At 39.1% G+C, this 21,182-nt stretch overlaps 1 protein-coding gene across 1 annotated transcript in view; it reads right to left on the bottom strand.

Moving 5' to 3' along the window:
- Nucleotides 1–15,883, bottom strand: part of LOC309492947 (putative C-type lectin domain family 20 member A) — a gene marked incomplete at its 5' end in the record, with an annotated part of 46,581 nt that extends 30,698 nt beyond the window's left edge. The window contains one exon of the mRNA XM_082161981.1: nucleotides 15,649–15,883. Within this exon, the coding sequence (XP_082018107.1) occupies nucleotides 15,649–15,883 (235 nt within the window). The remainder of the gene's footprint in view (nucleotides 1–15,648) is intronic.
- Between the last annotated feature and the right edge of the window lie 5,299 nt (nucleotides 15,884–21,182).

Below are 21,182 nucleotides of genomic sequence, written 5' to 3'. Positions count from 1 at the left end.
TGCTTTGAAGAGTTCTTCAACTGTAATTGGTTGATCTAACAAATGTGATTGATCCTTGGATAGTGAGGGAAGGTGGACAGAGTTGAAAAAGTGATCTATTTCAGTTTGAGTGGGTTGATTACCGGCAGAATACAAGTCACTGTAAAAATGTCTGAAGCTGTTATTTATTTCGTGCGGATCCTGGGTTGGTTTACCTGTGGGGTCGAGAATAGATGGAATAACTGATTTATCTTTCTGATGTTGTAGCATATTAGCTAAGAATTTTCCTGCTTTATTGCTGAAATAAAATTGTTCATATTTGAGTTGCTGGATGCAGAACTGTGTTTTCCTTTGAATGATACTATCCAGTTGTCTTTGTGAATGTTTTAATTCGGTTTGTATGTCATCTGAAGGGCTGTGAGATAATTGGTTCGTCAAATGTTTGATTTTCTGTTCTAATGTATTTTCCAATTTATTTTGTTGCTTTTTCCTGTGTGTAGAATATGATATGATTATACCTCTGATGACGGTCTTACCGGTTTCCCAAAGTATAGATGGAGAGATCTCTGGAGAATCATTCATCTCCAGAAAGGATGCCCACTCTCTTCTAATTAATGTGTTAAAATCCTTGTCCTCTAGGAGAGACGTATTTAGACGCCATCTAGCAGAAGGTTTGAAATTTGATTGCAACGATATGGATAAAGAGACAGGTGCATGGTCACTAATGACAATAGGGTTAATCGTGTTCTCTGAGATTTGCTGAAAAAGGGAGTTACTGACCAGAAAAAAATCTATTCTTGAGGAGGATTGGTGAACAGAAGATGTGAATGAATATTCTCTTAGAAATGGGTTCCTTGTTCTCCAAGTATCACCAAGACCATAATCAGTCATATATTGTTTAATTGTTTCTGATGAATGCCAGATCCGTGTTTTATTATGATTACCAGAGCGATCCAATAAGGGATTAAGGACAGTATTAAAATCCCCAGCTAATATGAGATTTGAGGAATTGAGAAGGAGAGAAAAGAGGTTATTGAAAAAGGAAGGATCATCATTATTTGGTGCATAGATGTTAACTAATGTGAGAGTTGTGTGACTAATTGTAACATTAATGATGATAAATCTTCCATTTGGGTCACTAACTGATGAATTGAGAATGAAAGGGATGTTTTTGTTTATCAAAATTGAGACACCTCTTTGTTTGCTATTAAAGGTAGATGAAAATATTTTATCAAATTGCTTAAGTTTAAGAAATGGGATTTCAGTTTCTGTTAAATGTGTTTCTTGTAAGAAGCATACGTCAGCCTTCAGCTTTGTGAGGTGATTGATTACTTTGATTCTTTTGGATTGAGTGTGAAAGCCACGTATGTTCCATGTTATCAGTTTAAGTGGATGCATAAGTGTATGTTCTACATAAGTGTATGATATACATGGTATAATTAATATATGTGGGGTCTGAAAATGGGAAAGGATGAGAGATTAAGGGTAGAAGAAAAAAAAGAGGGGGTAAAAAAAGAACGACAATGTGTGTGTGTGTGTGCTTATGTGTGTGTTTGTGTTAAAAGGAACGAAATCATAAGATTTGAAGAAAACAACCATTGTATCATACAGTAAAGAGCCATAGAGTATTCTCATAATTGAATTACTACAGGATGTGCACCTGGTATGATATCCCCAGATTATCCTGGGTTTACAAAAAAATGTGGGCCTGAGTCTATGAAAAACATGTATAGGGATTACATAGAGACAAATAGACGTAACATAAAAACATTTAACATATAGTAACATACAAACATTGAACATATAGAGAGATTTAGAGAGAGCAAAGACAGATAGAGAGGAAGAGAAAAGAACAACAGAGAGTAGAATATAATAAAAAAGAAAAAATGAAAGCAGTGCTTCTTGAGCTTGTAACTGATACATTATGTACCAACATGTTTGGAGAAACAGCTAAAGTAGAGTTAAAGTTCCATGGATGTGCATTACTGGCAGATGAAAGAAAAGGCTAGGATAGCCTACAGCCAAGTAGTGATCTTACGGTCACGAAATAACGTTCCGTCAACATAGAGTTTATCCACTGATAGTGTGGCTCGCTTTCCTTTTTCGCGAAAGTCTTTCATTATAGGGATGAGTATTTTCCTTTGTTGTTGAATTTCCTTAGGGAATTGATCATTCATCCCAAAGTTGTATCCTTTTAGGAATTTACCTCTGCTTTTAATCATCTCTTTCTGCTTGTAATGCTCGAATTTGGCTATTATTGGCGCCGGGTTGTTCGCTTTATTGATTTTAGAAGTGAGACGATGAACTCGGTGGAATGTTATTTGATCGACGGTCTGTTTGGAGAGTTTCAGCGATGTTTCCATAAACTCTTTCAGTGCTCCCTCTGGGTCATCGGGGTTCTGTTCAGGTATGCCGGAGAATATTAAATTATCACGCATGCTGCGGCACTGAAGATCGAGCAAAGTAGCTTTAATAGTGTTGTTTTCGTCGATAAGTTGCGTTGCTTGAGTAGATAGTGTTTTAACAGTTCCCTTGAGTTCGTTATTGTCTTGTACAAGCGAATCAATCTGAGATTGTGAGAATTCAAGACTGGCTTTAAGCTCCCTGATGTCATCACGGAGTAATTCCAGTACAGACAATTTTGCATTGATAGAGTCGAGTACACTGACCTCAACTGTTATGAGTCCGTCGTCGGTTTCAGTGGACCAGTCCCGTTTTGCTTTCTTCCTTTCTTGTGTTGACATGACGTCCAGGTTGTAGAAATAATTATCGATGAATGTGAAGAGATTATCCAGAGTTGAAGGAGATGAGTTATCCAATATGACAGATGAGTTTGACGTAAGATTTAAAGTGAAATATCAAAGAGAGTTGTTTGTTTGGAAGATCAATGTACCGCCATGTTAGATCTCACTTGCTGTCCCCTCATCACGTCATCACGTCACGCTCATCTGACGTAGCCTACGAGTCTACTACAGCTCCAGTCTTTGAGACGAACGTTTTCTAACGCATTTTAGTCAGTAAAATGTTAATACAATAGTACATATTTGACCATTCATTTTTTTGACATTATAGGGAAAGCCAAGCTTCCCTTGCAGTCTTAAAGAAATCGCCACTGGTGTCAGTATATATGCGGAAAAGATGATAAAGACACAGAAGTTGTGTTTATGTTTCATTCAATAACTTCATTGTTACTTTCCCTGTGTAGCCTACATGTCATCAGCTTTCTCTACCATGAACAGGATTATAATTGGTTTCTCTCAATACCTCATACTCAAGGATTCCCCTTCCGTTGGGACAAGACTCTTAACGTACCTTAATGGACTAATACAGTGATATGAAAGACCAAACTCGCACCTTATTGGGGATGTAGGCTGTAGGCTACAAAATCTAAAGGGTGCGCATTATGCCTCACACTACATGAACACTTTACAGTTGGTTTTATGACTGTAAGTCGTTCTATTCAAATGCTATCAAAGTTAAGCCCCTTTCACACAGAGATTCTGGAAAATACACGGATAAAGTGACCCGGGATTTGACCCGGGTTCGTTTGATTTTGGTTCATTCACACTGCCAGTGATTTTCCGGATTCAGAGAGTGCGTTCATACACAACCCGTAAAAATGCCGTAAAGACACGTGACATCGATGTGACTTGTAATGTCTCAGTAGCATCTTAAGTTTGCTTATGAGCTGCGATCTCTCGAGAGAAACCACGCTTGTGCATTTTTTTCTCTGATTCGATCATAAACTTGCGCATTACGTACCGTTTCACAGCTGGCGAACGATCCCGCGCTTCAGCGTCATCACTACGACACGGCATTATTACAGCTTTTGTTCACACAGCGCGCGTTCTGGGACTGAACACGGCAATGTTACTAGGTCCCCAACCCGGCATCGATCCCGGCATCAATCCCGGGTCGTGTTTGCGTTCACACAGAAGGCACTCCGGCAATTTGCCGGCAATTTCCAGGGTTCAAAGCGCTGTGTGAAAGGGGCTTTAGAAACGTGTATTCTAAAGTCGTATACACTTTAGAGACGGTCCCTAAATGTGCGACTTTCCAACGTCAAGTAAACTTTATGCCATTCTATCACTGGGAAACGCTCAGCATTAAAGGGCACCTATTATGACCCTTTTCACAAGATGTCCCCAGAGTATGTATGTGAAGTTTTTGCTCAAAATACCCAACAGATATTTTTTTACAGCATATTTAAATTGTCATTTTTGGGGGGCTCAGAAAAACGTGCCGTTTTAGTGTGTGCCCTTTAAATGCAAATGAACTGCTGCTGCACGACACAGGGGGCGGGGCTTCATGAGCTCGCGCTCAGAGCCAGGACAATCTCATCTGATAATATCATAGACAGTATATAAACTGGACACAGCGCCCCCATTGGATTCAACGGAGACAAGTGAAGTCAATTAGAAGCACTAACTTCCTGATGGCTGAGCGTACTGCGCAGACTCAAACTGAGCTTGATGACGTAGATGTGACGTGAGCAACCCGTCTGTCTTCTAGTTGCTGTGCCAAGAGAAATCTGAATCATTCCCTTCCGAAACTTGCAGAGACGGAGAGTGTGAGTAGGAGGTGTCCATGAGCTAGGAGCAGGAGCAACTTTTGCTAAGTATTCTGATTAATTACTTTGTCATTTTGCCTCCACGTCCCCCCGATTGCGCACAAGCTTCTCCTCCTGTCTATACGGTAATTTCTCTACTGTGCGACAGAGAGTTGCGTGGTTATGACGCAATCGTTAGCCTATTTTTACAAAAACTGCTTCTACGGGGCCATAACGTAAGATACAAGGTAATGGAGCCTTTTATACATTTTCGTGTTTCTTTAGAAATAAATAATGGACAGTCTTTAAACGCCTCAGATGTAAAGTTATTCGCTGTCAAAGTGACGCCAAAATGAATGGGAGTCAATGGGATGCTAACAGCAGGTGATGGTCCGCTAGCCAATGGCGGCGCCCGGGGAAACTTCAAAATAATATGAAACCCTGCCCCCCTGGATAATATCAAAACAGAAACTCTCAGTAGCGGTGTTCATTTCGACTCGGAGTAGGACAATAATGCCCACAGAGCCAGAGAATATATACTGTATGGAGATTAAACAGGTATAGTTTAGCTTAATTATGGTTAAAACGTATTTGTCATCTGCTTTTATCCACCATTAATACAAGCCTGCTGTAGCAGACCTCGTCCGAATGATGACCAAAATATACTGACGAGTTCAATAAAGTTTATTGTACATGACACAAAAGATGAAGCGTTAGTTTTACTCCAGAAAATCACTGTAAGAACAGCTAAATAAACACAGTATAAGATGTGAGCATTAAAGTCTTATCCATAAACTCTCTCTCCCTTTCATTAGCATGGAACATACACAGCGAAGTACACAAAACACTCATTACAAGTAACAGTAATACACACCTTCTCAGTCTGTGCTTAATAAACTGGTAAACTGTATATCCGTAAAACTATTCGATGAGCTGTCATAAAGTGCGCGCTCTCACTTTCATGTCTGCCGTGATCAGCAACGTTAGGCCTGTCACTCCGGAGACTGTAAGCTGGATCACGAACAGTTGGTACAGATCCATCCTCGAGTAACAATGAGAGTAAATGAAGACTGCTATGTTCATCCTTACATCCGACAACAGAACACCTAATGTACATTTCTTAGGAGGCATTACCGGCTGTCCTTGAAACATGGCGGATGGTGTACAGATCAACGAGGGCGGGGTCTATGCAAAAAACACAGTGTCAATCAAACCACGTTGGTGGGGCTTGTGCAATTCTACGTCACATTGCATAGAATCTTAGAACAGCTCATAGAGACAGAGCGCAACGCGTCATAATCTGAAGACCACGCCCACCGGGGGGGAAAACAGTCCAACCGTCTCCATTGACTTTGCATTGCGAGAGGCTGCCTCCTTGTCATTTCTTGCTTCTAACAAAAGACAGAACAGGGCCGGCCCTGACCAATTTGCTGCCCTAGGCAAGATTTTACCTGGTGCCCCATGCATTAAAGCCTATTTCACCCCTTCATTGTGTTCATGATTATTTAGCCTATATATATATATACACACACACACACACACACACACACACACACACACACACACACACACACACACACACACATTACAGCCTAAACACAAATACCAAGAGCATTACATCTAGCATTCAAGTCAAGTCCCCATTATCTTTTATAGCGCGTTTTACAATACAGATTTAATGTGAACTTTGCTATTTTTAATAAACCTGTAAATAAATATCATTACTAATTTTGGCAAATAAATTTTAAAAATGCCATATACAGTACATGCAGTACAGGCCAAAAGTTTGGATACTCCAGTCTATCACATGATCCTTTAGAAATCATTCTAATATGATGTTTTATTATCAAAGTTGGAAACAGTTCTGCTGCTTAATATTTTTTCATAACCTGTGATACTTTTTTAGAATACTTTGATGAATAAAAAGTAAAAAAAAAAAAAAGAAGAAGAAGAAAATGTTTTAAAAATAGAAATCTTTTGTAACAACAATATCCACTACTGGTCAGTCATTTGGGGTCAGTCATTTTTTTTCTTTCTTTTTTTGAAATAAATAAATACTTTTATTCAGCAAGGATGTGTTAAATTGATAAAAAGTGATAGTAAAGAAGATTTATATTATTTTATTTTGAATAAATGCAGTTCTTTTTAACCTAAAGCAGCAGAACTGTGTCCAACACTCATAATAAACCAGAATATTAGAATGATTTCTAAAGGATCATGTGATAGACTGGAGTAATGATCCTGAAAATTCAGCTTTGCATCACAGAAATAAATGATCATTTAAAGTATAATAAATTGAAAACCAATTATTTTAAATTGTAATAATATATCACAATATTACATTTTTTTCTGTATTTTTGATCAAATAAATGCAGGCTTGATGAGCAGAAGAAACTTCTTTCAAAAACATTAAAAAATGTTTCCAAACTTTTGGCCTGTACTGTATCCCCCCCAAAACTGCACAACTGTAGAGTAAAACATTAATAAAAAAAGTGATAATAAAAAATGCGTCTTAAAACTGACATGATTGTTACAAAATCACACTGTCTGGGGCCTCTGGAGAACTCAGAACAACTGCTAGCATAAAGTTTAAGGTAAAAATAACTGCCATTAAATTATAGTATCTTAAGGCCAATTTATACTTCTGCGTTGAGTGTACGCCGTAGTGTACGTCGTAGGCTACGCACGTAGGCGACGCCGTCGTGAGCATTTATACTTCTGCGAATGTCTGTGTTGCTCTGCAGTTACACCGCCGAAACGCTAGTTGGCGCGGGTGGGTTTTAATGTTCCACTGTGTTTACATTCCTCACGGCTGTTTTGAGTTTAGGTTTCTACGAGCAATGGCGACTGAAGGAGTCATACAGATGGCTGTATTTCCGCACTTCTTCAAGCAATCTCTCAGTCACTTGGTCTATTTCCATGGCTCTTCACTGATCTTCGGAATTTAAAAATGGCGGGCGGGCGGTGCAGAGTGCAGAAGATCATTCCGGAAATGGGGAAGATTGATGTGCCTGACTTTTTTTTAGCTTTTTTTGATAATATTTCGAATTAATGGTTTTAAAATAGTATTATAAAAAAATAAAATTCACTCGTTCACTCATTCTGGCGCCCCTATGGATGAGTGTCGCCCCTAGAATTTGCCTATGCCGCGGGCCGGCCCTGAGACAGAATAATGCCTAAAAGCTGCTATGAGACAAGGTGTACAGCAAACAAGCTAAGAAACCCAGAAATACGTTTTCAAAAGCTGTCGACCCCAAAAAAACGAGCGTTTGAGGACATAAAAGTGGATAAAGGCTGGAACGAATGGGTAAATTGTGGGATCCTGACACTCAGTATGGACTAAAAATACACTACGTGTGCAGTAAGTTAAACATTTGGTCACTGTTGAGTCAAATATCCAAATGTCAGTTTTATATATTATATTTCTGTAAGATAAACTATCCTGTGTTGCCGATTACAGTCTCCTCCAGCGGGCGTACGTTAGTTCTCAGAGTAATGAGACACGTGACGCTCTGTCTCTACTGCCTGTATCCACTTTTATGTCCTAAACACTCGTTTTTTGGGGTCGAGAGCTAATAAAAACGTATTTCTGGGTTTTTTAGCTTGTTTGCTGTACACATTGTCACACAGCAGCTTTTAGGCATTTTTCTGTCTTTTGTTAGAAGCAAGAAATGACAAGGAGGCAGCCTCTCGCAATGCAAAGTCAATGGAGACGGTTGGATTGTTTTCCCCCCGGGTGTGGGTGTGGCCTAAATACGCTCTGTCTCTATTCTGAGACAGTGCTTATGATTTATTGAGATTGTAAAAAAAACACTGGGTGGATTTGGTGGATCATTCTAGGGTGGTTTTGCTCACACACTGCCAAACACACATTTATGTTCAAACACCATGTAAAAGTGAATTTTGCATAATAGGTGCCCTTTAAGCTTTGCGCGTTATTCTGATTCCATCTGCTTGCCTGCGAGTTTGGTCTTTTATATCACTGTAGTCCATTAAGCTATGTTAAGCGTTTTATATGTCCAGCAGGGGAATCCTGAAGTATTGAGGGAAACCCTAATTGCCTGCATGCAGCACATCACCACAATATCAAGTTAAGGCCACTAAACAACCAAGAGAAATATATGTCAACCTCAAAAATGTAACATTGGATCTGTACATCCGCATCAGGGAATAACATTAAGCTCGTTCACGGTAAAAGCAGGGCCGGCGCGTGCACTTCTGCCGCTCTAGGCGAAAAACATTTGTGGCGCCCCTAGGGCTGGTCCGAATACCATTTTTTGAGCTTCGAAGCTGCGGTAGTAATGAACATCGAATATTCAAAGCTTCGAGAGGGTGCTGAACATATTCTTCTCTCTAATAAAGGCAGGAATCTCTATGTGTCTATATGTCCGTTTGCATTTTGATTATTTCGAGAACCGTTCATCCAATCGACTTCACAAGGGAGTGCAGTGTAGCATTTGATGGTGCAATATAGATGGACACGCGAGACACGACACGTTCAGAATTAATAAACTTTTAGTAAACTACAGAACACCTCGAGCGGGAAGCGGCGCACCTCAAGCGGGCAGGGCTTATATACTTGACGCACGCTACACTAGCAATATAAAACGCACACACACATGTCTGTTAAATTAAGCAATACTTTAAGGTAGTCTATATTTTTCTGACTAACAAATTACTGACACAGTAAAGGGTAGATTTAAATTAAGAAAAACAAAATTTCAATAAAGAAAAACAAAATTTAAATAAAGAAAAAAACTAAATGTAAAATTTAAATAAAGAAAAAACTAAATTTAAATAAAGAAAAAAAAACATTTAAATAAAGAAAAAACTAAATTTTAAATTTAAATAAAGAAAAAACTAAATTTAAATAAAGTAAAACGAAATTTAAATAAAGTAAAACGAAATTTAAATAAAGTAAAACGAAATTTAAATAAAGTAAAACGAAATTTAAATAAAGAAAAACGAAATTTACATAAAGAAAAACGAAATTAAGTTAGATTAAAATCGAGATTAATTTAGATTGATAATAATGGGTAAAAAGGCTAATAGCCTATATTTTGTTTCTATTGTTATATTTTCCACAATGTCAAAGCAACGCAGCTTAACCCAAAACACAAGCTCAGGCATGCACTTCTGTCCATACAAACTCCGCTGTTCTGCGCTCTAGCCAGAGAACACTCCCGTTGCAGGAACACTTTAGGCCAAGAGGAAGCAAATATATACATACTATATGCGTAGGTGGATGTTATCGGGGATTTTGGCTGTGTAACATTTAAAGCCACTTAAATTAACGAAATGACTCAAATAAAGATTCGTTCATTTTTATGAACGAGATCGAACAAGAGAGTCAGTAAAATTATCCGAACTTCCCATCACTCAGTCATGAGTCATGACTCGTGAGAGCAGGGGGCGGGGCGGGGCGGGGCGGCGCGGGGCGGGGCGGGGCGGGGCGGGGCGGCGCAGGGCGGCGCAGCGGCAGCTCAGCAAATCATATAGCCTATTTTGTTCATTCCCGATTGGCACACATTTTGCCGCCCTTACAAAAGTGCCGCTCTAGGCAATTGCCTAGTTCGCCTATATGGACGCGCCGGCCCTGGGTAAAAGTAACCGTGAAGACACTGAATTTAACATAAAACAGCCGTCATAATAATGACAAATACACTTACATTGCTGTAAATGAGTTTTATGAATGAATGACTTGCTCTAACTGTTGCTGGTCTTAGTCAACAACACGCACTTTTGCACCTCCTGCTGGTGAGGTCGACTAACAGCAGATGGAGAGTATGCTCTGCAATCTACTGCTTTTCCTGCAGTTCCTGGATGTCAATGTTGAATTTACTGTCGAATTTGAACCACTGAATTTGTGGAAGCGAATTTGCAAAGAGAAATAAAATGGACCAAAAATTGCCTGTTGAATATTATAGGTTGTATTTTTAAACAGTTTGAATATTTTGGAAGTGAAATATGAAAGATGAATATGGATTATTGAATTTTTAATAATGAAAATGTGTTTGAAATGTTTTTTTATTGAAATATTAACAGCTTAAATATTCAACCATGTTGAATTTCAGCCCATAAAAATGCAAGCCCTAAAAATACAATGCATTAAAATGCAAGCAGGGTTAATGCAATGCCTATTTTTTTCAAGTAGTGCAATACAACAGACTTTTTTATTTCAAAAACATTTGACATTATTTTACTTCCATATATATATTATTTTCCCCAGTGTCCTTCTTAAAGGTTCCACTCAATGTATTTGTTTCTATTTGTCTGTATTTTTATTTTATTTTATTATCATTGTTGAACAAGTTCTTGTCTTCGATTTTGATTTCCGTTTAAGAAATTACAGTATTAGTAGTATATGTAGTATTTCTGTTGTAAAGCAGTGCTAAAATATTGGAGATTGATTGATAGGACATCTTGATTTTAAAGTGCTCCTATTAAGCTTTTTCAGGTATTCCCTTTCATACTGTGTGTAATAGAGCTGTTTGTGAATGTAAAAGCTCTGCAAAGATCAACGTTTTTGTCTACTAAACGAAAGAGTCGATTCTGAACTGAAACGAGTCATCAGTAATTCCAGTCTCACTTCTTGCTGAACCTGCATAGGTTTGTAATTAATTTGCATAATGCCAGCCTGTGGTCTTGATTGGCTGAACAGCGTCTCTTAGCCCCGCCCTCAAACACTGTATTTTATCTGAGATTGGAAGAGTTTGGTTTGTGTTGATCATGACGAGAAGACACTGTTTTCTGCTGCCAAGTTTAGTTTAGTTTATTTGTATAGCACATTTAAAACCAATGTGAGTTGGCCAAAATGCTTTCCTTTAAACAATATTCTGACAGCATAGATAGCCAAAAAACATTAAACACCACGCCAAACCAAAATACAACTAAAATGCAAGACAAAAGTAAAACAAGATATACTCAACCGCTAGCTTAACCATAAGCCTGGGCAAGTAAATGTGCCCTCAACCGTGATTTAAAAACTCCCGATGTAGTACAAAATCTAATATACGAGATTTAGGGATCTTTAAAAGTAATGTTTGAGATGACCTCAATAGCCTTGTCGTCTGATAGACCTGGAGAAGATCTAAAATATATTCAAGAGCTAGGCCATGCAAGGCCTTAAAAACAAACAGTAAAACCTTAAACTGGACCCTGAAATTAACTGGGAGCCACTGCCAAAGCCAAATCCCAGACGAGCCCCCATACGGGAAAAAAAATTATTAGTTGAATTTAATCAATTTTTTTATCGCAAGTGGTTGCATTCAATTGATTTTATCTACATTTAAACAAATGCATTAAGTTGAACTTAATCAATTTTAGTTCAACTTAAAGGGATACTCCACTTTGAAATGAAAATTCTGTCATCATATACTCAACCTTGTGTTGTTTCAATCCTGTATGAATTTCTTTCTTCTGCTGAACAGAAAGGAAGATATTTAGAAGAATATCAGTAACCAGACAGTTTCTGGTCTCATTGACTTCCATAGTAGGAAAAAATATATACTATGGAAGTCAATGGTACCAGAAACTGTCTGGTTACTGATATTCTTCTAAATATCTTCCTTTCTGTTCAGCAGAAGAAAGAAATTCATACAGGTTTGAAACAACATGAGGGTGAGTATATGATGATAGAATTTTCATTTTAAAGTGGAGTATCCCTTTAAAGCAGCACTCAGTAGCTTCGGGACTTCTTCGCTGTATTCTCGCTTTTTGCTCGCAGGTTTCTCTCTAGAGCTCCCCCCACAGCTTCGGAATAGATATTTGACAACACTGTTGTAAAAACTCGTTGGTGATTCTCAGACACCAGAGGCTATAGATCAACGACATCAAAGCAGATGGGACGTTCTTTAAAACGTCTTCTTCATTCGGGTTCGGACAGCGTGAGGGAGCGCAATAATGACAGCATTTTAGCAGATTTCTTTTGTTTACATCGCGAGACCTGATATCACGCGAGACTTCCTGACGCAGCGGCCGGCGGCCCGCCGGCTCAAAGTTGCAAGTGCGTATTTTACGCTCACGGGCACCAGGGGGGTGCGAAACGACCACCATTCAACCCGAAATAAGTAATATAACCATTCCAATGACTCCGAAGCTGTTCAGTTAAGGTAAAAAAAGTTACTTAGTTCACCTTTAATGCATTTGTTTAAATGTAGGTAAAATCAATTGAATGCAACCACTTACGATAATAAAAAAATAAAAAATAAATTAAATGAATCATTTTTTTTTTCAGTGTATGATAATGAGCATTTCGTTTCTGACCAATCAGAGCAGACTTGGTCATCTGATCAATCAAAGCAGAGAAGCTCTCATCTAGAGAAAATAGCTACGTGTATTATGAGGAAATTAAAATAGCATAATAGGCGCACTTAAAATATAGTTTGTCCAAGATTAAATAAGGATTTGATTTTAATATTGTTCTTTAAAGTGTAAAACAACAATTGCAGTGTGTTAATGTTTTCTGGTTAAGAAGTCCATCCACAATGTTATTATTATAATAAACAATCATAACAATTAATGATTTAAAATAACATAAACTATATCACTTGCAATATACATTGTATTTAACAGTGTTGTTCAATAATATTATATCTTATTTTGTTCCTTTTTTGTCATTATTCCCAAATTGTGTGTGTGTATATATTAAGTTAAGGCTGCTTTTTTGTTGTTGTTGTTCATTAAAGTTTATTACTTGATTAACCTTCAGAATAATCGGCCGCTAGTGACAGACCTGAATTATTATTGGCTGTATTAGATGGACATGAATTCTCCATGTGGACAAATCTCATTCTCCTCTATAAAGATTTGTAGGATATTTCACAGAACAGTTTGTCGTAATATCACTGTATGTAAATGGAACAAATATGCAAATCATTTGGTGTAATTTCTCTGTTTTTATTTGGTTTTTTGTAATGTTATTTTAATGTTTTACATAATGATTTACCTGAAAGAGAAAGCAGATGAAGACAAAATTGGTCCATCATCTTGCCAGAGAGTTTGTCACTGGAAAACTGTACAAATACAAACAAATTAATTAGTTCACTAATATACATATCTTGCATTTAAGTTGACACATTTTCTTGATTTTTCTTAGGTTAAATGTATTTGAATGAGGAAAAGTGCATCATTTCATGTTTTATCAACGTGTTCTTTGCTGTGCAGCCAAATCATGAAAATATAAGAAAATAAATTAGTAAAATGACATGTCTATCTACAACAAGAAGAGGTGATGCTCAGAAAAGTGAGTAGATTAATAACAAAACATCCATACAATCTGTTAAAGGAATTGTCATTACAACATTATTAATCAGAGGAGAAAGTGTAAACTTAATGGGGGTTTCGCTAGAGAGCCCTATCACCTTCGAGTATTAGAAAACGAGACAATGGTATGAAAATACCATGGGTCTGCAGAGTTTGCATCGCGTGGGTATAAAAGGAGCCGCGAGTGCAATCTCACATTATGTTTTTGTTTCGGAGCCGAAGTGTGTATGTGCTTCTCCTTCGCCTTCTTCAGGCTACGAGCGCTCTTCAGTCGGTTTTGGTGTGACGGCGCATTTAAGTGGATTCACGATCCTGCTGCTGGTCTGTGCAGTGGCTTGCACGCGGCTCGTGTTTCTCCCCTGGGCGCTGAAGGGTTACAAATTTTAAGAATCTATTTCAGATATGCTTCCTTACATAACATCACGGTGAAGAATACTGATTTTAGCATTTGAGGTTTTAATTTAGATTCCAATATAGACTGAGAAAGTTTAGCAGCGGTTATGGTGATTATATCAAGAGATTCCGGCCAGTCCTGTTTCTCTAAATGAGTCAATTCCTGAGACTCTCACCCTCACCCTTTGTCCTTATGCATTTCCTGACCAGTAAGCTCAATGTACAGCTGTGCTTTTGTCTCTGTGATCATGTGAAGGTATGGGTGATACCGTCAGGCTGATTGGATAATTTGAATGATAGTGTTATGCTGATTAGTTCTGTCTCTCTTGAGCAAGCCGGATAACCTGTCAAACTGGTTTTGACTTGATTGAATCAAATCATGCCTATGCTTTGTCTTGATTTGTCTCCACCTCTATGTAATCCCTCCCCCTGGGAATGTATATAAAAATACCATGTAAAGTTCCCTTAGTTAGACTTGGAAGAACACTACAGACGACACACAGCGAAGATCCCAATAAATCACTTCTGCTTATCCCAACGTCTCCTGGTCTTGCTTCGATGAAAGAAAACTTTCCAACAGCGCTTCAGCACTACTAAAGAGCTTTTCTTCCAAAAGAGCTTTATGGGCAAGTCTTTTCAAAGATGTCTCGTCCGTGTGTTTCTGGTTGTGGGCGCATGGTCCATTCGCCTGACAGTCACGAGCGCTGCCTCGCTTGTTTAGGCTTTAATCACGCTCAGGCAGCGCTCCTGGATGAGTCATGTTTTCATTGTGGGAATATGGGTATCGTGGTGCTTAGATCAAGACTCAATGACCTCCCTGGGGGTAGAGCACTGCAGCACCCGCCCCCAGTGCCTTTCTTCCCGGAAGTCCATTTTACATTTACATTTACATTTAGTCATTTAGCAGACGCCTTTGTCCAAAGCGACTTACAAATTAGGACAAAATTCAGCGAGTCATCATAAAGAGGCAAAAGCAACAACAACGCAAGAAGTGCTCAAAATACGAAGTTCAGGTATTATTCAGAGTAGCATAAGCCTGATAAGTGATGTTTCAAAGGGAAAGGACATTTTTTTTTCTTTTTTTTTTTTCTTTCTTTTTTTCTATAAGGTTAAGTGCTCACGGAAGAGATTGGTTTTCAGCTGTCTTTTGAATGTTGTCAGGGATTCTGCATTCCGGATGAGGGTGGGGAGAGCGTTCCACCAGCATGGAACTGTGAATGAGAATGTTCTGGAAAGTGATTTTGTGGCTTTCTGTGATGGAACCACGAGACGTCGCTCGTTGACCGATCGTAGGTGTCTGGTAGTAGGAGTGGACTCGTAGGAGTGAGTGAAAGTAGGAGGGAGCTGAGCCTGTGATAGTTCTGTAAGCAAGCGTCAGTGCCTTGAACTTGATGCGAGCAGCGAGAGGTAGCCAGTGCAGAGAGATGAACAGAGGAGTGACGGGAAGTCCATCAGGAAGTCACCAGGTCGTGGAAGTCTGCCCTTGATGGCGTGGCGGCCAAAGGGTACATTGGGGTCCCTCCGGTGGAGTGCTCTGTTGCAACGCAGCTTTGCCCACAGAGCGCCTCCACCTGGCGTGGTGACCCTAAGCACCCCTCCAAGGCCTGTAGGTTCTCTGCCACTCTCGTGGCGAAGGCCTACAGAGCTGTGGGGCAGGCCGCCTCTGCCCTGCATGCCATGGCCATCCTTCAAGTCCATCAGGCGAAAGTGCTCAGGGACATGCATGAGGGCAGGGCTGATCCTCGGCTCATGCAAGAGCTGCTACCAACCTTCACCGGGATGAAGGTCACTGCGCGATCCCTGGGCCAGGTGATCTCCACATGTGTGGTCTAGAAACGCCATCTGTGGCTCAACCTGGCTGATATGCAGGAGGCTGAGAGAACCCGTTTTCTCAACTCCCCCATATCCAAGGCTGGGCTCTTCGGCGGTGCTGTTGAGGACTTTGCCCAACAGTTCTTGGCAGCCCAGAAGCAGACTGAGGCGATAAAACATATCCTGCCCCGACGACCATCTGCTGCCTCCACCCAGCCGTTGGTGCAACCCCCTCAATCTGCTTACCGGCTCGGCGCCTCGCTGACAGATATTTGCAGAGCTGCGGGCTGGGCGACACCTAACACGTTCGCTAGGTTTTATAGCCTTCATGTAGAACCTGTTTCCTCCCGTGTACTCGCTACGGCCAGTAGCGCGAGGAATTAGGTTAGTGTCGGCTCAACAAACGGCTAACCTCGTGAGTTCCTCCGTCACCCCTCCGGTGCCAGGCGAGGCGGATCGCCGGACGCCAGGCCTGTTACCTGTCACTGATGAGCTGGTATTAAGCTGGGGTTCCATATGTCAGCGGTCCGTACGGCGACCCCATATGTGTTTCTCCACGATGCGGCTACCCCCCGGGCTAGCCAGTGTCTTCCCCTCGACAGAGTCCGCTCTGTCATCTCTGCTGAGTACGCTCCCACCCTCTGGGCTGGGACTACCTCAGAGACTGCCATGTGTCCACTACCCCACGGGCTAGTGCACATGTGTTTTCCTAGTGCCTCCGTTCGGGCAGGTTGTGGCTCCGCAGCGTTCCCTCCTACGGTTGGGCACGCTTTCCCAGCGTTATCCAATTCCACTGAGCGGGTCTTGCGGAACAGCAGTGTGATCTCTTCCTAGCTAAGCTTCCGCCCATAAAAAGAGAGAAGTATCAAGAAACTGTCAGCCGGAAGCTTAAGCAGGGCGCTGGAAGGGGCCAGCACCATGGCGTTTTGTTAGGGATCCCAATTCGTTGTTAACTCCTACCAACGTGACGTAGGAGAGACCGAACGAAAAGGAACAATCTCTGTTACTTTAATTTCCTATTATCACTGTAAAGCTGCTTTGAAACAGTCCATATTGTTAAAAGCGCCATATGAATGAAGATGACTTGACTTGACTTGAATGTTCCGGTGTGATTCTGTCAAAGGTTTAACCCCCTGGGTTCGGCGGTATCGCCGGCGATACCAGCTCGCTTTTTTTTTTATCAGTTCAAAAGAGATTCATTTTGCTCTGTTGACTTTGATATTACAAACAAGTTTCATACATCAATCGATTCTGTTAAATGTGTATTATTTTTGTGTATACTCACAATAAAAACAAAGTGTTGTGCTTTTCGCCAAATAAAGAAAAATAAACACGAAGCGAGTTCTGCCTTCTCTCTGTCAGTGAAGTCCATTCTGAAACGCGTCCGAAAATGAAAAATAACTCAGCGAATACTCAGTCAAACAGGCATACAGACACACAGGCATGAAGCTTGAATTCTCTTCTTTTAAATGAAGTAATTTATATAAAAAAAAAAAAATTCTCTGTTTATGTAATCTTTATGAAAAGAGAGAGATGTCAGTCGTTCTCATCTCAGCTCATTACGTTTTAATCTGCCCCGCCCACGGAGAGCGCGCGCTATTCAAACGCAAATGACTGAGACGATCCCATACAAACTGTGAACGCCCACATATCAGCTCGAGAAAACACATCAAGTTTATTCAGATCATTGTACTTGTTTACACTGTCTCGCAGCGCTGTGAGGAATAATAATAATGGAAAATGTACCTCAGAAGTGCTGGTATTTCGAGGAGCAACGGATGGAATACTGTAGTATGTTTTTTTTTTCATTCTCAAGTAAATCGCGTTTTCTGTGTGTGAATGAATGAACTGCTTTTAGCAAACTATTTTGCTATACTGAGTAAAAATCGACTGAAATATGTTGAAATAAAATGTATTTGTATAAGCAACGTATTAAACTGCAAATTAACATTTATATTCCTTATAATAAAAACGAAAGACCTATGTTACAGACATTTTTACTGTAAAATATCTGCCACCTCAAATAAGCTTTTGTTTGCCAATTTTTGCTAATATGTTAAATATAGTATGTTTTGTCAATGTAGGCTATATTCGAAGTAATGAATCCTTAACTTTGAAATATGTATGATAAAATGTATACTTTATTTTTTACAAAGAAAGATTACACTTCAATTGTTGTTGTAATTGTAACCTTTTTAATAAAAAATATATATTTACAAGGTAGATGTAAACAAATTTTAAAAGGTAAATATAAGCCTTTTCTTTAAATAATAATAATGGTGTTGAATGGTTGACGCCCCTTGCGCATATGGCCTTTACAAACAAAAAGTGTTTTACAAGATTTAAATCAATGTATTGTGTTATGTGAATGATAAGGGTAGGATGATTTTCACATCATTTTGAAGAAAAAACTCTAGGCGACGACATCCATTATTCAAAAGTCCTATTGACACATATTTAGTATGTGTTTTGTGGCATTATTTCAGAAACTTTAGTTTTTAGTTTTTTCAATAACCATGCATAAACATTATTCTCTCAAAAATACAAACATGTACATGCATGTTGCTCACATATTATGGTAGCCCTGTTTGTGCTAAATAGAGTGTAATTATACCTTTGCCATTAATATGTTTATAAGCAACTGAAAAAAGCACAAATGTCAGGGCATGTCAGAACATCTCAAGGACCCCAAAAACCCCTCAGACCCCAGAGGGTTAATAGACCCAGCAGAATCGTGGTCATTTAGGAATGAGATCGCGTGGGTGTTTGAATCAAGATTGCGATCTTTTAACGATTTATGTTATGGCAAAATCAAACTTCAAATGACTTGAAAACATGAGGACTGTGGTGTTTTGGGGAAATTAAAGGTACATCCTCGTGTCTGTGTTTACCGAGCTTGATGACGGATGGAAATAAGTTGACTATTAAAAAGAAAAGCTGAACTTTAGTTCACACAAAATATAGCCTGTTGTTAAAATTTTAGTTTGGAATAAATGTAAAAATGCTTAAAACACTAACTTGAAGAGATTTATACTTTATATTATTAAATAGAAGATAGAATTAAATAGAATTACATTTGGGTCATTCCTGGGATTCAGAGCCTTTTGTGTCCCCAGATCATAAATAACACCATTTGACTTGACAATTATAATCGAGGTTTTTAGCTTGATTGTCCACCCTGATATTTTTGACTACTTTCCCTTTAAATTAAAGTTGTAAAAATGAAATGACATCATATCATAAAGCAGTCATCACTTCTTTGGAGGGGAAAAAAACTTGGGAAAGTGAGTGAGATCCTCGATTATTTTAACTGTCTATTTTTTTACCAATTTAATCTTTCAAATTTGATGTGGTCAACCTCAGTAAGTCCACCCTGTTTAGGCAAATATGAAAAATCATATTTTTGCAATTCTTTATTAGATAAACCTTCTAGCTTGTATTTTATCACGCAATTCTGACTTTATAACTCACAATTGCGACTTTAAAACAAACAATTCTGACTTTATATCACACAATTATGAATTTCATAACACACAATTGCAACTTTATATCACGCAATTATGAATTTATAACACGCAATTGCGACTTTCTAGAAAAAAAGTCAGAATTGTGAGACAAAAAGTCGCAATTACATTTTTTTTATTTTATTTTTTTTATTCTGTGGCAGAAACAAGTTCCATACATTTCCCATCTAAATCCAGTTCAAAACTAAAGTAATTATGTAACTGGCTGTATGTGAGCGATAAGAAATTACTATAATTGAGCTCACTGAAGCGGTTTTCATCCGAGTAGACTGTCTCTCAGCCACAGGACCTGCAAAGTTTTTCTCTGGTGTGTGTGTGTGTGTGTGTGTGTTTGTGTGTGTGTGTGTGTGTGTGTGTTTGTGTGTTTATGAGGCGCCGGACTGGACAAAAGCAAGGTGAACGCAGAGAGCGCGCTGAACAGTGTGCGAGAGAGACCGAGTGTGTCCGAGCATAATATAGTTTGTTTATAAATAAATTACACATTTCAGCATTAGAATAATCTCTGTGACATATTGGTATCATCTGCAACGTTTTAATTAGTTTACATATTGTACTCACAATATGTAACCTGTACCTCAATATGTACCTCACACCATCGGTGCTCGGGCCCTAATAATAAAAGAGACATCAGGAATGCAGTGCCATGTTAAAAAAGTTGTGCAATTAGCAATTATAAGATTAATACAGTATAGCATAATGTAAAAATGTAAAAATGTTTGCAGTGTCATGGCAATTTATCAAAAAAAAAAAAAAAATGCATCTGTAACCACATTGTCGACCAATTCAATCTTAAAGGTCAGATCAAAAATCTTGACTTGAATACTTACAAATAAAGAAGAGACAAACGAGGACAATATGATAAATATCACAGCAGATTTGGATTTTTCTGCATTAACAGACTGAAGATTTCTTATGCCTCTGTGTTCTTTCAAAGCTTTTATTTTCAGCATTCTCAATTTATTCCTAATATAAATGTTTATTTATTCATTACCTTTCATGAAAAACCTCCTGCGGATCAGAACTTCAGTGTGGAGACGCCGAGACTGATTCCCGTTCTGACTTTGCTGCATCATAAGGATCCTTATTTAAATGCCATCGCAGAGCATGAAAATAACCAGTAACTGATATCATCCTTATGGAAATGGATCATGTTTACATGCTTGTAAAAACAGCATCTCCCTGCTCTTTTCTTCCATTAGTGTCTGTGATGTTAAGAGGCCTGATTATTTCAGGACCTTGAAACATTTTTTAGTTTTTGTATTGCTTTGGTTACTTGTATTTAAAACCGCAGTGCGTCCCGAGACACATTGAGGAACGAAATACCCACACTGCCATGCTAAGGGGATGTTTGCCGATAATGGCTGTGACAAGCACAAAAATACTTAACACAGAGTAAAATCCCTCTACTGGTACTACACCCTACGGCCACTGCCCGAGCTTCATGCTTTAATGAGGAAACACCTTTGTGATTCACACGAAGGACTTGACCCAGAGCCAGCTCAAAGGCCTGGACACCACAACTCAGGCTGTCTCACACACACACACCCATGCTTGCGCATTCCCTCCACATTCACATAGTTAGAATGTTGGAAGCGGTGAATGCGAGAGGAATACGGGTTTTTCCTCACAGTGGAGGTCGGGAAGGAATGGAAGGCTCTATG

The sequence above is a fragment of the Leuciscus leuciscus genome, assembly GCF_965113295.1.
Source record: "Leuciscus leuciscus genome assembly, chromosome: 2".
NCBI classification, from domain to species: Eukaryota; Metazoa; Chordata; class Actinopteri; order Cypriniformes; family Leuciscidae; genus Leuciscus; species Leuciscus leuciscus.
Note: the sequence above shows the minus strand (reverse complement) of the source record. Positions and strands in the feature narration are given on the sequence as shown.